An 18,092-nucleotide genomic window follows, 5' to 3' on the forward strand; every position below is an offset into this window, starting at 1 on the left:
CAAAACTATATGGCTCAAACTTTTGAGCAGCAGCCATAACATTTGAGAAGAAAAACCTGTAGTTAAGAGTGTAGTTTGTGGAGTCAGCCAGGATTAAATGCTATTATAGTTTCATCACTTAATATGACCATGGAGAAGCAACTTAATGTGGAAAATTACATATTCCATCAATAAAATCAGGGCTAATACTAGTAGTAGGTTCATAGGTATGTGTGAAAATAGATGAAATACGGCTTGTAAAGCATTTAACAGGGCCAGGGAATGTGCTAATAAATGATGCTGTTATTATTGCTTATGATTAATATATGCTGTCATTAGTACAGTTGTTATGGATTTGTAATGTCTTTTTCATCCTATCCTCCAGTGTTTTAAAATTACATTTTTTTAATGAGACTTTTACAATTTTGGAATATCTTTCATACTCATATGATAGTGTCCAGCGTTTCATGAATGGAATATTTTGGAAAAGAATGAGTACATCAGCATGATTAGGGAATTTTCCTGAAAGATAGTTGTCTCACTGGCAGAACTATCTCACTGTTTGGTGACCAAAAATATATTTCCAAGAAAATTGTATGAATCTGCTTTCTTTGTTGCATCAGATTTTGAGACAAATTAAACAACCCAAAGGATTTTTTTTTTTTTTTAACGTGGAGCCCTAATTTAAATACCCAGATGGGTTTTGTATGTGTGTATTTAGTTGGCTACAAAATAAGAAAAAAATTTTAGACAGAATGTTTTGATTGAAACTACCAAAGCAACATGTGTGAAAATAACTGTCTTATGTCTTAATTCTCTGTTTCTTATCTAGGTGAGATTAGTAATGATCCCATAACATTTAATACAAATTTAATGGGTTACCCAGACCGACCTGGATGGCTTCGATATATCCAAAGGACACCATATAGTGATGGAGTCCTATATGGGTCCCCAACAGCTGAAAATGTGGGGAAGCCAACAATCATTGAGGTAATTTACCCCTAGAAAGAGCAAAACTATACATATATATATGTGTGTGTGTGCGTGTGTATATATATATATAGTAATGTGAGTTTTGTGTTTTTTTTTTTTTTTTTTTTTTTTTTTTTGAGACAGAGTCTCGCTCTGCCGCCCAGGCTGGAGTGCAGTGGCGTGATCTTGGCTCACTGCAAGCTCCGCCTCCCGGGTTCATGCCATTCTCCTGCCTCAGCCTCCCGAGTAGCTGAGACTACAGGCGCCCGCCACCTCGCCCGGCTAGTTTTTTTTTTTTTTGTATTTTTTAGTAGAGACGGGGTTTCACCGTGTCAGCCAGGATGGTCTCGATCTCCTGACCTCGTGATCCGCCCGTCTCGGCCTCCCAAAGTGCTGGGATTACAGGCTTGAGCCACCGCGCCCGGCCGTAATGTGAGTTTTAAGTGTTGAAACTGTAGTTACCTGATGTGGTTTTTAATATTTTGTGCATGGAAACACAGTAGATAACATTTGGAAATGTGCCATTCTTTTCTGTTTATAAAGTTTTGTCTCAGCTTTTATATTAAAATGACAGTCTAAATTTGTGAAAAAAGTCATGACATTTAAAAGAAATAGGTTATTATAATATGAATTCTATTTGAGAAAATAATTGCAGACTTGATAGACTTATTTGCTCTGTATTTTGAATTCTGGTTTTATGTTCATTGAAATATAGCCATTCAACAGACATCTTATATACCCCTACTATGTGCCAAGCATTGTGATAGGGATAGAATGATAAATAACAGATGAGTCTTGCCATATCTTACAATTCTGGGATGCAAACAAATACTTAGCCCACACTGTAATAACTGCTATAGTAAGAAGGTGCTGTTTGATGCAAAGTAAAGAATTTACTTCACGAAGTAGAAGGAAGGCCGTCTTGGGCAGAAGAAACAACGCATCAAAATCTTGGAGGTATAAGGAAAGTCACATGGTCTCAGAGAATAATAAGTGTGGCTGGAAGAGGATGTACCCCAGTAGGCAAATGATGGGAATGGGAGGTGTTGATGCTGGTAGGGGCAGATCTTTGAGGGCTCTGTAAGCCATCCTGATGTGTTTAGCCTTTATTCTAGAAGTGATGGCAGTGTTACCATTCATCAGGTCCTCACCAGCACCTAGCATCTTAGCTGGGAGATATTAGAAATTAACAGCAACAAAACAGTTGTTACATTGAATCTTTAGTGGGAATTTATACAATACTTTAAAAAAATGAATGGATGTATAAACTAAAACTATACATCCTTTCAGAGGATTACTTACTATGAATCTTTCTCCAAAGTTTTAGTCAGCTGTGTACTGTGGATGTGAGCTTCCACAGTGGCCAATTCATTTGGAATTGAAGTTTGTATTAACCGTTCAGTGATTTCTATCTATAAATCGTATTCCTTAAGGTAGTGTAGCTATAAGATAGACAGGTACTTAGAAGAAGCAAGTTAGTTTGAGCTATTGTCAAATTAATTTTTTAAAATATTCAGTAAAAGTTATAAAAGAAATATATAAATGTAATTCACCACATTATCAGATTAAAGAAGGAAAAACAGCATAATTGTCATGATAGTTATGGAAAAAGTGTTTATTAAAATTTACTACCTATTCTTGATAAGAAAAAATAGCTCTTGGCAAACTAGGAATAGAAGTGAAGTTCTTTAATTTGCCAGTTTTTACCAAAAGTAATAGCGAACATCATTCTTCATAGTAAAATGTTAGAGAAATTTCATTTAAATTCAGGAACAAAACAAGAATGACTCTGTCTGATAAATCTATTACAGAATGTATTGGAGGTCCCAGCCAGTACAGTAAAGAAGGAAAAGAAATTAAATCCATAAGGATTTAAAAAGAAGAAATGGAAACTATCAATGATATAAATGGTCTGTAGACCATTAAGAATCTTAAAGGCTAGCAGTGAACTGTGACATCAGTATAAATTATTGTGGCATTTCTATACATGAATAGCAAGTATTGAGAAAACACACATTTTTAAAAATACCATTTTTAATAGCAACAAAAATGTTGAGGTACTAGGAATATATCTAACAGAATATATGCCAGGTCTCAAGTCTAGGTAGATTAGGGATTACATGTAAAATGCAAATTTTTAAACAATTATATTAAAATGTAGAAAAATCTCTTTTTGACCTATGGATAGGGAAGGATTTCAGTAAGACCTAAATATTTTTAAGAGAAAAAATTTATCAATTTCACTATATGAAATTTGTGAATGTCTGTTCATCAACCATTAAACCAGAGCATGATTTAAAAAGACAAGCCACAAACTGGGAGAAGGTATTTTCAATACATGTAGCTGACTAAGAGCATCTAAAATAATAAAGAAATCCTGCAATTTAATAAGAAACAGATATTTCACTAAAGAGGAGACACAAACGCCAATAAACTTAAGTAGCTTACTTGTATGGGTAATGAGGAATATTCAGATGGAGATCACAATGAAAATTTTGCCATCAGTAAAATGCACTGCAGGTGGATGTGGGAGTTGGCTTCACTACTTTGGAAAGCAGTACTGAATATCTCATATCGTTGAGTATTCCTGTACCTTATGATATGGCAGTCCTACTTCTAGCAATATGCCCCAAAGAAGCACTTGCGAATGCCCTCCTGGAGACATGTACAATCATGCTCATCAAGCAACATTTGTATAGCACAACACTGGAAAGCCACAAAACAATAGAGACCCAAAAGTCTATCAGCAAGAGAATATATTAATCTTGGTGTATTCACACAGTGAATGTTCAGAGCAACAGTGAACTTAAGCTTGCCCAGCAATATGAATAAGTGTTTTAAACACAATGTTCAATTTAAAAAAACGTACTAGAAGACTACATATAATAGTTTGCCATTTTGGTAGAGCTCAAAAACAAGCAAACTAAACCATATGCTTTAAGCATTCATGCAATTATAATAAAATTGTATTTTAAATGAATGGATTGTTAAACACCAAATCCAGAATGACTACTTCTGGTTGGGGAGAGACAAGGGCTTAGGCTAGGAGTGAAACACATGTACTGAGATGGTTTCATAAGAGTTTATTGTGAGTGCATTCATTATATACTTTATGACTAACATTCAGTGTTATGAAAATGTATAAAAATATATTAAAAAGATAAAAATGAAAGTTTACCATATCTTTCATATAACGTAGTGATTTATCTGTAAATAGCTCATTTTTACGTTCATTTATAGTAACAGGTATGATATTTTAAAATATTCTATTAAGTTAGTCAAGAATTTTTGTATCTTAAATATATAATATTTAATCATATAAGTCTACTATTTCCTTCATTCAGTAGATGTTTATTTGAAATATTTAAATTTTAAGTGTCTATAATAGATCAGCTCTGTTTTAGAAATTGGAGAATAAAAATAAAGCATGCACACATAGACACACACATACTCTTCTGCTTTGAAGGTCTTCACATCATCATAATAAGTAAAATCTGAGGATATTACAGCAATTAAATGTCTCATTGGAAGTGATAGAAGGACTACATTCTGATACAGCTGTTAAAATTAAGCATCAACTATAAAAATCAGATAATAAAATTCTTCCTCCTGATATAAAATATTCTTCACTCCCTTCAATAGTCTGCATTATTTAAAAATAAAGACATTTATTGGAATTTATGAAACTTATAATAATGAAATTTGTGATGATTAAGGGAAGGCTACCCATAAAAATGTTGCTATTAATTTGAAAAAATCTATCTTTTTCTGAGCTGAAGCTTCATGATATTGTAACAAATAGTAGAGGATTATACTTTTTATTGAAAATGTGATTAAATGTTTTGCAGGGTAAACTTTTCAAATGATGAAGTTTCTCAACAAAATCTAGTTAGCATTTTTTGTATGTTTCATTTGAGGAAAAATTCCTAGTTTGTTTAATGGCTAGTCTTAATTTTAATGTTTGGTGTGAAATTAATTGATCATGTGTCCCAACAGATAGCAGCAAGGAAATAATTAAATATGATGGAAATTTGACAAATCATGGAGAGAGAGTTTCTTTTAACTTTATGGAGTAATATGCCTTTCAAAATATGTACCTTTTAAACATTGTTAAAGGTTTGGAATTATTTATTTCAAAATTCTTACTATTCTAACTTAGTATTTTCAATGACTGCAACTTATTTTTTTGACACTCATGTAATGTATAAAAATCTTTGATATTTGTTTTAAAATGCACAAGATATTTATTTTTAGTTGAAATCAGTTTCATCCTACTTTTTTGTCTCAGTGTCACCTCCAGCTGCAATCATTGCCAGAAGGTTAGTGCTGGGATTCTAAGATTTTGACACAATCATTTGTTCTTTTTCTTTTTCTTTTTTTTTTTGAGGTACTGCAGACGTGTCCGAATGATTTAATATCTGTTATAAAGTTAAATAGTCCTTAAGTTTTGAAACCATATCCTGTTTTTGGCCTTTGCTTTCTGTGTTGTTTGCACTGGCTGTTTCTGAATTGACTTTGATGTAAGTCTATTGGCTCTGCAAATGTTTACTAATATTTGACCGTATGAAGGGATTGATTTGTGTTTTTGAGCATGTTCCATAACCTTTATGGACTCTGATCCTTACTACTTTACTCCCATCGTAAGTGAGATATGATTTCCAAAGGGTTATTTATGACATTTTTTGACTGATTGGGGTGCAGTTTAGAATTAAATGCAAAAAACACAAAGATGTGCTTGTTTTAAAGTGTACTTTTCATTATAATTCTTAAACTCCATTTAAAAGTACAAAAATTATTGTTTGTTTTTTTGAAAGAACATCACCGGTAAGTAATTCTTAATGGTTAATCCATTTACTAATGATGCATCTGCATTGCTACCAGTGCTTAATGGCCTTCTATGAAAGAGTCTTTCTGATTTTAACTTTTTGTTTCAGTACATTAAATAGACCTGACTAATTATTTATTTTCCCATAATATTGCTAAAAGCTCTGAGTTCTCATTGCCTAGAGAAGGATTATTTTGTAAGTGTATCAACAAATAATGAAAATGGAAAGAACGACAATTTTTTTCATTTTAATCCTTAATGAATTTCATTTTACAAAGAACATTTCACTTCTTTAATATGGTTTTCCTTTTATAATAGATAACTGCCTACAATAGGCGCACCTTTGAGACTGCAAGGCATAATTTGATAATTAATATAATGTCTGCAGAAGGTATGTATGAAAATATGTTGATGATCATTTCCTTATTTACAAGAAGTATTTCATTATGTTTTATAACTACATAAAATATAGTTAAGAATTTTAAAATGCCATATACCTAATATAACTGATGAAATAATAAGATGTAGAAAAGAAAACTAAGCAATATCTAATTTGTTATAAAATATTATGGTGTGTTATGATGATGAAAAGCTCAGATAGGAAGCCAAACAGATAGTCTTCTTATTTCTCTAATCCTTTTTCATCACCTTAAAATGGGACTAACAATAGCATTTCTCTTATAAGTATGGAGTAAGGAGTCTACAAGTTAAAGCTGGAGTACTGCACTCCAGCTTTAGACCCTGTCTCAAAAAAAAATTACTAACTGCTTTTATTATTTATTTAAAAACTTACTGTAGGTAGTAGTATAAGTGTATGTGATAATGTAGGGTTTCTGGAGAACAAATAAACCATAACTTAGGGCACAATTTCCTTCCTAAATAATTAATAGTGTATTAGTAATTTGTAGAGTCTTTCAGCAATTTAAAGTTTCATATGCTCAAATTGTAAGTGATTTCCTAAGAATTTTGAAGGTTAGGGATAAGGAATTATTCTCAGAATTACACTCTCAAATATTTTGACCTTTTTAAAATCAATTGACTGGGAAAATACCGCCAAATACTTTGTAGTTAATTTTTTTTTTTTTTTTTTTGAGATGGAGTCTTGCTCTTGTGACCCAGGTTGGAGTGCAATGGCGCCATCTCAGCTAACTGCAACCTCCGCCTCCTGGGTTCAGGCGATTCTCCTACCTCAGCCTCCCGAGTAGGTGCGATTATAGGCACCTGCCACCATGCTTGGCTAATTTTTTGTATTTTTAGTAGAGATGGAGTTTCACCATGTTGGCCAGGCTGGTCTCAAACTCCTGACCTCATGTGATCCACCTGCCTTGGCTTTCCAAAGTGCTGGGATTACAAGCGCGAACCACCACACCTGGCCTGTTGTTGAAATGTATAAATCATGAAATAATCCTCCCTATGTTAGATATCATTTATGAGGATGACAGGAGGGAAACAGATCCAGAATTTTTTTCCCTCTAAAAACAAGAAAACAATTGTGCATTCTTGATAGGGGAATTTTTGTTGCTATTTACTAGTGCAACTAAAAACAAATGAGCAAACACCAAACATTTTATCAGAACCTACTAATTTAGAATTAATGATAATGCAGTCAAGGCTGTTTTAAAAATTACTTTTACACTATATAAAAGAAGGAATTCCTGTAAAATTAAACATATGTATGGAGAGATTGCTTGAAGACTTAAACCCCCTTAAGTGAATGTTTTCCCCCAGGAGTTTACCAGTATCAATTGTAGACAACAAATGTGCAAGTTTAAAATTTAAAATGACCTTCATATATGAAAAGCAAGTCCAAGTGCCAGTTCTGTGGGCCTGGACAGAAGACTCCCTGTTCACTCTCCCACTCCCCAAAGGCTTTTGGTAGGTATTTATGTTTGGATCAGGGAGACTTTTGTTCTTGACTACAGTGGTGATTGGATGCTTGCATGCTGTCTAAGCTGGCCCTGTAGAATTGGAATACACTTAATGAGCAGAATAATTGAAAAGTTTACTTCCTCCTTGGGAATTCATCATTATAGTTATAAAGTTATACTACAGTGGCCTTGGACCATCTCACCTCACCATTATTTTCTCAAAGGGACTTGAAACTCTGTCAGGTGTGAGAGTCCCTACAAACTGAAAGCTTGGTCTATAATTTGAACTTCTTCCTTCTCAAATGTAGTCTCAGTGCTGTAGATACAGATTACTCAAGGCATCTCAATAGATGTTGTTGTTGACATATGGGGACCCATGGTCAAGTAGATACTAATGGAAGACTGCTAGACAACTGTAGGATTGAAAATTGGCAGTAGGGCTCTTTGTCTAAATAAGGGGTTTGGAAGGTGTGCTAGTGAGAAGGAGTAGAAGACAGGTTTTAGAACCCTCCACCATTACTCCAGGCAGTGCTTGTTCCTTTGCTTTTTATGTAGGGTTAGTGGCCCAAACCTATTTGAACCACATGCACTAAAGTCCATGCATTTGTCCTTGCTGGTCTAGAAAGAAATGTGCAGTGGGATGTACATCTTTGAGCATGGCCTACACTCATGTTATTTATCCCAGATTAGATTTAGGAAAAGAAATAACAAAAGTTGTATATCAGGGTAATCATGCTCTGTCCAACTCCCTGCCCAGCTGTCTCCTGTTCTGAGAGACCTAATGGGAAATTAGTCATGTAGACTCACACAGCATGAAGCTCAAGGAGAGTACATAAAGTGATTCTCTAAATTGGGTTTAGTGCCTCAGAGGCCTGCCACCAATCTGTTGGCCTACTGTTCTCTTGGCCTCTGTGATTTCCAAATATAGCAGGCATGGGATTTCCCCAGAGTTAGAAAGCTGCTGTGACTCATCTCTGGGAGTCCTGGCAGCAGCTCTTGGATGGGTAGATAGCAGGCAGCTGCCCAGCTCAGAGCCTCTGAGGGGTGTGGTGGCAACCACAGGCTTTGCAGCAGGTCTTAGAAAAGGAGCCATGAAGCGGGATCACATGGAACAGGAAAAGCCAGATAATAATTCTCCAAAAAGTAGCACTGATCATAAGAAAAAAGTTTTAGATACTTTTTAAGAAAACTGAATGTAAAAACATTGAATGAAATGAATAGATTTTAGACTTGTGGCATATTCAAAAGCTGCCTTTGATATTATTTATAAATATTTTATTATTTATTGCCAAGAAACTTTTTCATAACACATTTCTGCATGACTATTTCTAGGTATGCAGATAAATGTAGCATGATTAAGCTATTTATCTGTATAAAACAGGAAATTTATTTGCATAAATGAGAAGAAATATATTTTAGATTGCAGATGGGCTATACATTAAGCAAATCTAACAAAATTGTAAGCAGAACAAGTGACAATATAGGAGATAAGCAAAGAACTTTGTATGATTAGGGCTTTGAAAAACTAAGTCTTTAAAAAGTGATGACCAAACTCTAGAAAACTCTTGAAAATTCTGAAGCCATAGTTTCTTCTCTGACTTCATCTCAGGCATCAAATGTCCTTTAATAGGATGCTTCATAAGAAATAAGTTAACCAAGATTTCAGGTACTTAATGTAATTTTTATTTTTTGTTCATTAAATAAAAGTGGAATATCTTACAGATACATGAATTTTATTGACATAAATGAGAGGATATACATAGTGTAATTACTACTGGGGACTTTAAATCTGTGTAGCACCTAGAAGCATTTTCTTGTCCTTTTAAAGTACAAATTCAGATAATCAATCTTTTCATATTATTATAATTAAGCTAACATCTAATATTTTATAGGCTCCTACTATGTGTTGGGAGCTCTGCTGAGCACCTTATATATACAGTCTCTTTTAGCATAGATAAAAATCATATGAGGTAAGTTCACATTATGAGATAAGCTTCTGGACCTCTCTAAAAATAAGCTTTCTCATAGGAAAGTATAATGAAAAATACAAACAGCTACTCACCCTCTTGTTGTGAGAATTAAATGTTCTAATTCACCTAAGTCCCCTAGCTTGGCCTGCCTCATAGTAAATGCATTTAAAAAATTAACCTTTATTCTTACAGAAATATTATTAAATAAACAGAAAGCTATTATTTATCATAAGAGAACAATTAGAATATAGAGAGTGATGATTTGTAATTGAAGAGTAGCATTTGAGTAACAAATTATCTTTATATATATTTACAGTTTCTTATATCGAAAGGCTGAGTTTGACATGGGGTTGTTTTAATATGTGAATCATGAAATATTTAGAGAGAAATTTTGATGACACATTGTGGAGGAAAAAACACCAAATCTCCAACAATGTGAAGTGGAATTCCATGAGAACTTTATAATTTTTCTAGAATATTTAATTATAGTGCAATTAAAAACTGTGAAATTGTTCTGGTTTTTAGAATTCCTATTGGACATATAATTGATTTTTATTTCAGAAAAACTAATATTTTAGCATGCTGCCGAAAGATCAGTAATATTATAAATTTAAAATGCAGATTTATCTTTTCTTAGTTGTTTTGCCAAATCCTGTGATTATAAATTGCCCTGATGAGTCTCTGGTGAGCCTTGGATTTTATTATATTGTAGATAAAGTTCTGTTTCTAATGTCGGTTATGTTTTTAGACACATCCTCTGTTATACAGAAAGCCTTTAAAGTCAGTATTAATATTGCTTCCTGCTGCCAGGATTATGACAGAACTCAACAAATTGCAAATTGTTCTTTTGTTTACTTTTTAAAAGACTACTTCATTAAAGATATGCATGCCCTTTTTCACCAAAATTAGACTTCCCGTTGCCATATCAAGCAGAATTCTTCATTAAGAATATGAATGTAGAAGAAATGTTGGCCAGTGAGGTTCTTGGAGACTTTCTTGGGGCAGTGAAAAATGTGTGGCAGCCAGAGCGCCTGAATGCCATAAACATCACATCAGCCCTAGACAGGGGTGGCAGGGTGCCACTTCCCATTAATGACCTGAAGGAGGGGTAAGCAGACCTTTATCTCATTGCCTTAAATATAGATTTTTTAAATATGGTGATCTTATCAAACTTATTATAGATGGAAGATGGTCTATTGCATTTTTCTTTTTAATAAGAAATAGATATTGTAAAGATATGAACATACTAGTAATTTTCTATATTGACAAAGATATCGTGTTAATGGTTTTTTATATCTCAAGTTCCTGGTCTGTGAAATCTAATTGTAGATGAGGGTCAGCATCATAAATTACAGCACTAAGTCTTTTGTACCTTCCATAAAGAAGCTGATTATTTAGGGCCATGAATTTCAAAGGAAATTGACGCCCCAGTTATTAGCTGCAGAAGGATGCGCAGACTGCTGTAACTTTATTCTAGGAAACTATTTCTTCATCTTTAACATTCTTTCCACCATGTGTCGGTGACTGATGGCTGGGGTGGATTTGAAACCCATTCCTGTGACACAAAGGCCTAAAGCCTGACCTTGTCACTCACAAGCTGGGTGACACTGGGCAAACCCTGAACTCCTCTGTGCCTCAACTTCCTCATCTGTTCCTGTGGGGAACGGATGTTCTCCCTCAGAGTTGTTATAATGATTAAGTGAGATAATGCATTTGAAAGGTATTTGTCAATTCTCAAGCAGTGCAGATAGAAAGCATGACTTCTGACCTTGTGGAGGTCAAGAAACAATCCTGCCTGGGTAAAGTTATTATCAAGACAAACTTTGATGTTTAATTTTTAATATGTAGGTTGAGGCAGATTTGCTTCTCCTCCCTCAATCCTATAAAAGTATAGTCTGTGGAATAAATCACATTTTGCATAGCATATTCCCCTTTCAACTTCTCCTTCACCCATGATCCTGGAAACACTTTTATACAGGTGATATCTAGAATTAGCTAGAATACGTGGATTAGTAAGAATTAAATGTAAGGATAGCTTTAAAGGAGAACTATGTACACATGGATGCGGTCTGTGGGAGTAGGTAGAAGGCAGATGGGGAAAAGCAGTGAGCTGTAAAGTCCAACCTGAAAATTTCAGAATTCAATTTTATCTTCTATTTTATAGCAATGGATTTTGAAGTCAGTCAAGCATACATAGAAGTCCTTTGAGGAAAATGGTTGCTTTATCTCTTGTCTATGTGCTGATTGGCTTTCTATATGAAAACATAATTCTAGAGCTTAAATTTTTACTTCATAGTTACAACATGGTTCTCTTTCCTATAAAGTAATTAAAGCAGAACCATAGAATGATATGAATGGGGCTATCTTCCCTGAAGGCATTCTCCAAATAAGGAGGTTTTAAAACAGTTTTCTTAAGGTAATGTGTTCCACAATTGTTAAAACAATGACCAAATAGTGTTGGAGGAAACAGCACAAAAACAAGGCATTGGTAGAGTTTTTCATTGTTGTGCTTTATTCTGGTCTCACTTTTTCTCCAGTTAGTAGTGCAGGTCCCACCTGTTGAGGTACTTTTAGAGCCTGAACTAAACTAAATTGAACCAAGCAACTCCCTAAACCAAACTGTGACCTAAAGCACTGCTTTCCAACTATGTCTAGCCTGAAAATTGCCAATAGAACATTACTAAAAATATAGATAGGTTCCTGGCCTTTGTTCCCCCTAGAGACTGATTCTTTGAGCCTAGGGCTGGGCCTGAGCGTGTGACTCTATATTAAGAACAGAATTTTTGTCCTACAAGTACTTGTTTGAGAATTCAATCACTGACTGACCCCCAACACCTGCTAGAGGGTGGCACATGCTGTCAGATATTTGAGAGAATCAGTCCCGTGGCATTTATTTGGACTCTTGTCTCAGATCCCTTCCCAACTTGAAATGCTTTCCATGAGTTTTAATTTAATGTTAAGCCTTAACCTTTACAAAATATTCATATGGAGTCTTTTAAAATAGCATTTCTATAAATTGTACACAATGCCAACTCTATTACTCCAGTGTCCCTATACACTCATAAAGTAAAATCCTACTTGAGTTATAATTCAAAAAGAAAAGTTTGTCGCTGCAAATGATTTTGCATGTTTTCTTGAGTTGTTATATAACATCATGATAATAGAAACAATTTTTTAGCCCTATTGCCTTAAATTTAGAAAAAAAAAATCCAATGCTTAACTAGTACTTTCTTTCCTTTTTACCCGTGTATATTATGATTTTTAATTCACTTAATATACTTTCTGCCTTTGCATTTTCTTTTGAAAATATCAGGGGCTATAAATCCTTTAAAAATGAAATACTGAAAAGATCAAGAAATAGGGTCAGAGCTAGCAAAGGAATTATATCCTTTTTAAAAATTTTTGTTTAAAAATATATTCATACACTTCAGAAGTATTAATTAAGCACCTAATAAATGTATTCTGTGTAATACTTGGCATAAGTCTTAGTCCCAGATTTAAGAAAAAGATCTCCATGAAATTATTTCCTATTACACATGTCAGCCACAATTACTACATGCAAATTTTTTCATATTTGATATGTATAGTCAGTTAAACAGCAGATGACCAAGAGTAGCCCTCAGTAGTAGACCCTCAGAGTAAATCTACTACCCTTCTACTGCCTAAAGTGTAATTAAATGTCAGTCCCCAAGAGCCCAACCTGCAGCATCTCAGCTCCTCATCCTTCTTGATGAGCATTTTTTTTTTAATCTGGCAGAACTCACAGACAGCTTTCAAACTTCTAAATCAAACAGAAAATGATTATAAAGATTTACTTCAAAGTGAATAAGCTCCTGCAAAGGAAGGCTGAGCCCTCTGAAAAGATTCATTTTCACTTGCCAGACCCATAACCCCAAGGCAACTGTGCTATCTCTGGGCATGGTCTTGGTGCTACTTTTGCTCCTAATGCTGAGCTAAAGGCTAAGGCCTCATGGATGTATTTAGCCTGGGATAAAGCTGGGGGAAGAAGAGCAGGTTCATATTTCATTCCAGGCATGTCATGGCTGCCAACCACAGGCGAGTGATGTAGTGTAAATGGTGGCTATGAAGGGAATGATGGGGTGTGAGGATTAAAGAATATACTCACTTTTCCTAAGAGATTGTCAAACCTACCACTATTTCCTCTGGTTACCAAAGCATGTGGATCCAGTTTCAGTCAGCAACAGAGAATCCTAGTTTATTCTCTAGACCGTCTCACAAAGTACTCCCGCTGATTGCGTTTTGCTGTATGTCAGAGGCCTCAGTGAGAAGTTATAGTTGAGGAAAAGAATGGAAATCAATGGCTGCCCAATATTGGTCTGATGGAAAGTCATGATCCTGGGCCAATTTCAGTAGGGTTCTGAAATTGTCTCTATTTATTGTAACTTACAGAATTGCCCTTTATCCTTTTTTTTTTTTTGTCATGCGGGCTAGAATGCAGTGGTGGGATCTCGACTCACTGGAACCTCTGCCTCCTGGGTTCAAGTGATTCTCCTATCTCAGCCTCCTGAGTAGCTGAGATTACAGGCTCCTGCCACCATGCCTGGCTAATTTTTATATTTTTAGTAGAGATGGAGTTTCATCATGTTGGCCAGGCTGGTCTGGAACTCCTGACCACGTGATCTACCCGCCTCAGACTCCCAGAGTGCTGGGATTACAGGCGTGAGCCACCGTGCCTGGCCGAATTGCCCTTTATTCTTAAATGATGTCCCTTCTATAATTTTGGTTCAACTATGCTTTCTTTTATGGAATAGTGGTGATATAGAAATATTTGCAAATGCCTTTAATATAAAATTGGAAACCTGTATCAATTTTTATAACAAAAAACAAATGAAGTCAATGCAACTATATATTTAGTATCTACTCTTCTGAATTCTATCTTTTTTTCTTTCATAGTTTAAGGTTTATTCAGTATTTTTTAAATGTGAGAATATTTTATTAGTCTTTGGAGTAGAGCGATTTTAAAAACACAATCTAGGCTTGCAGTCTACTAGGGAGTAGGCAAATAATCAGATAATTAAAATCAGTGTTTTAAGTACCACAATTGAGGCATCACAGAGAGGGCTCCTCTCTCATTACAGTTCTACACCTGGAAAAGGTTTATAGAGGATCTGAAGGCTGACTGAGTTGAAAATACAAGTACAAATTAGCGTGCTGAGAAAATGAGAAACAGGAACGCTATGCAAGGGTAAAGGCTTGGGCAAGTCCCTTACGTGGGAGAGAGCATAGTGGATTCAGAAATCTACTTTGTGTGGAAATGGAGAAAGATCCAGAAGGGGCAAAGACCAGATCATGTAAGACCTTGTCTTCTGGGAAAAGTTATTTGGATTTCATCCTGAAGCATTAGGACCTGTGCAGAAAATGGTTGATACTAAAGTTTTTGTTTTAGAGAGATCACACTTGTAGAACAGGGAAGACTGAATGGAGGAAATGCTGTGTGGATATAGGTGCTGGGATTTTAGGGGACCCAACAGCATCCATTTTCCCCTGCCAGAGGATACATGAACAAGAGGAACATGAACACATGAAAAAATTCTTTTAGAATTCAGTGCCAATAAAACATTTAGGTCTCTAAGGAATAGTCATGCTTTCCTCTCTCTAATGATGAGCACTGTGACATTTACTGTGTTTTTTTTTTTTTAATTTCAATTTGGGTACAAGAAAATTCAGTGCCAAATGCAGTGCTCTGGCTTGCAAGATAATTATTAGTCCTGTCGAGTTTTCAATGTTTTCCTAATTTCTGGTGACTTTTTCACTTGTTTATTTTATTATATATGTTTCGCTATAATCCCATACATCTTTCATCCTTTATTTTTCATCTTAATTTTATTGATTAATTGCAGATATGTACATTAAAAAGAAGCAGGGTGGAAGAAAAGGCAGGAAGTTTGGTGCTGCTGCTTTTGAGAGCTCAACATTTCCCAGGCAACATGTAACATATATGGACATATTCTTCTCTAAACTGTCTTTTATCTTCTATATACATAAAATAACAAAGTATGTTCATTAATTGGACAATTAGGAAAAAATACAATCATTGGATCCATTTATTTGGTTATTGCTGTAAAAGGTGGAGTTTTGACTTAAATTATTTACCATTACTTGTTTCTTCACATTATAAATCTAAAGGCCTCAATAAATGCATTTTACCTCAAAGAAGAGAAATTGAATTGTTCAAATTGAAAGGAAAAAATTCTTCACAAGAAACAACTCTATCTAGTGTACTCCAGTCTCTAATATTTTGAAGTACCAGGTTTTGTTAGCATTCATTGAGAGTCTTATACTTGATAACAGCCTCCTGTCTCATCTGTTTATACACATTTGAAATTTTGAAAACATGTGGTAGGGTCATAAAGGTAAAGATCATTCTCATTTTACTTCATACAAATTTAAAATTTTGACATATCAAAAACTAGGTGAAAGGAAAACAACAGATTACAAAAAACATAATTTTAGCATGTGTAGCATAGTTATTATTTTTACACATGGACTCGGACAAAATTACATATTTTAAAAAGCTAGCATGTTCAAACTTAGTGCTTCTATAAAAGAAGCCATAAATATACTTTTTAGAAAAACTTAATGAGACAAATCCAATATCTACTGCTTTTGAGCATGACATTTGTGTTCCGTTTGTTTTTAAACTGGTATAATGCTTTTCATTCATGCATTCATTTAGCCAATAGGCTACTTGAGGACAGTGGCAAAGACTAGGTTCAAGGAGCACCATTAAGGGGCTGTTCCTTCACTCCCTTTGGAAGGTGATGGTGACTAGAACTACAGTTCTAGCAGTGGGACAAAACAAAGTGGACAGGTGTGTATGAGAGTTATTTCAGGGTAAATGTCAGAGACTGATGATGGATTAAATATGTGGAGAGAAGGAGAGGAGTCAAAGAGATGGTGCTTGAGTTCATGACTTGAGCATTTGGGGATGTCAATCACCGAGAGAGAAGATAGAAGGAGGAACAGGTGGAGGTGGGGTGGAGTAATGATGAGCTCAGTTTGGAACATATTAAGTTGAAAAGCTTATGGATCATCCAAGTAGAGATGAAAGTAATTTGGCAATATGTGTCAACTGTCATAAAAATGTTTCCACTTCTAGACCTCTCTTTTAGGATAGTCACATTAAAGAATATGCAGTGATAGTCTTTGTAATATTATTTATAACTTCAAAAAATTGGAAGCAACTTAGTTGTCCAACTCTGAAATAATTGCAAAATAAATCATATGTACTTAAAAAATTATATTGCCATAAAACTATAATTACAAAGACTACAATGTGGAATATGCTTAGATGTAGTAAGTGAAAAAGCAGGACACACAATTATATTTTAGAGATTATTGCAATTAGATTAAAATATATGCATTTGAAAAATATTCTGCAAGGTACATTGGAAAATGAAAATAGTTCTCTTGGCAATATAAATGAGATTTGCTTTTATACCTCAGATTTTCTGTAATGTTTTTATATTGCTTTTATAATTTAAGGAAAGAAACATTTCAAAGCATGAAAATCTCTTATGCCCATTCATGTTACCTTGAAAGGAATTAATTAAAAATCTTACGGCCCGGCGCGGTGGCTCAAGCCTGTAATCCCAGCACTTTGGGAGGCCGAGGCGGGCGGATCACAAGGTCAGGCGATTGAGACCATCCAGGCTAACCCGGTGAAACCCCGTCTCTACTAAAAAATACAAAAAACTAGCCGGGCGCGGTGGCGGGCGCCTGTAATCCCAGCTACTCCGAGGCTGAGGCAGGAGAATGGCGGGAACCCGGGAGGCGGAGCTTGCAGTGATCTGAGATCCGGCCACTGCACTCCAGCCTGGGCGACAGAGCGAGACTCTGTCTCAAAAAAAAAAAAAAAAACAAAAACTTACTAATTGCAAATACAAATCAATGTCTTGTCTAAGCAAGAGGGCCATTAACAGTTGTAAGAAACATTCATTTTATCTCTGTCCTTACAAATATATTTCACAATTACCAAGGAAAAATACGGTGTTGGCTTGGTAGTTATTAAGAGGATAGAAACTGAATGTATGCAAGGCTTAAAAGTAATAACTTGTTTTAAATTGAATATGTTTATATCCACTGATCATCTAAATACCAATAGTTTCTCATATCTACTTTTGTTCTGAATTTTTAATTTGATCTTTTAGTCAATTATTTACTATTTGTTTCCCAAAGGTACAATAGGTTTTTTAAAAAATAATCTTTCAAATTAGTCTTAAATCCTAATACAAATTTGATGTGAAGAGCAAATGAATTTGTGTGAACATACTCTTGAACACAGTTGTCATCTCAGGCTTGGTCATGACTTCATATTTACATTTACATAGCTTTGAACTTTTGTGCTGTACTTTTATTTCATTTTTTAAAAATAACAGCTTTATTGAGATATAATTCTCATATCATACAATGCACCTATCCAAAATGTACAATTTTAAATCATGATTTTTAGTAAAT

At 34.7% G+C, this 18,092-nt stretch overlaps 1 protein-coding gene across 13 annotated transcripts in view; it reads left to right on the forward strand.

Moving 5' to 3' along the window:
* SGCE (sarcoglycan epsilon) overlaps positions 1–18,092 on the forward strand; it is a 72,186-nt gene that overhangs the window by 27,531 nt on the left and 26,563 nt on the right. For all 13 annotated transcript variants that reach the window (XM_025380354.1, XM_025380358.1, XM_025380359.1 and 10 more), the window contains 3 exons: positions 812–969; positions 6,095–6,167; positions 10,524–10,722. In XM_025380354.1, coding sequence (XP_025236139.1) covers positions 812–969; positions 6,095–6,167; positions 10,524–10,722 — 430 coding nt within the window. The remainder of the gene's footprint in view (positions 1–811; positions 970–6,094; positions 6,168–10,523; positions 10,723–18,092) is intronic.

The sequence above is a fragment of the Theropithecus gelada genome, chromosome 3 (assembly GCF_003255815.1).
Source record: "Theropithecus gelada isolate Dixy chromosome 3, Tgel_1.0, whole genome shotgun sequence".
In the NCBI taxonomy this organism is placed as follows: Eukaryota; Metazoa; Chordata; class Mammalia; order Primates; family Cercopithecidae; genus Theropithecus; species Theropithecus gelada.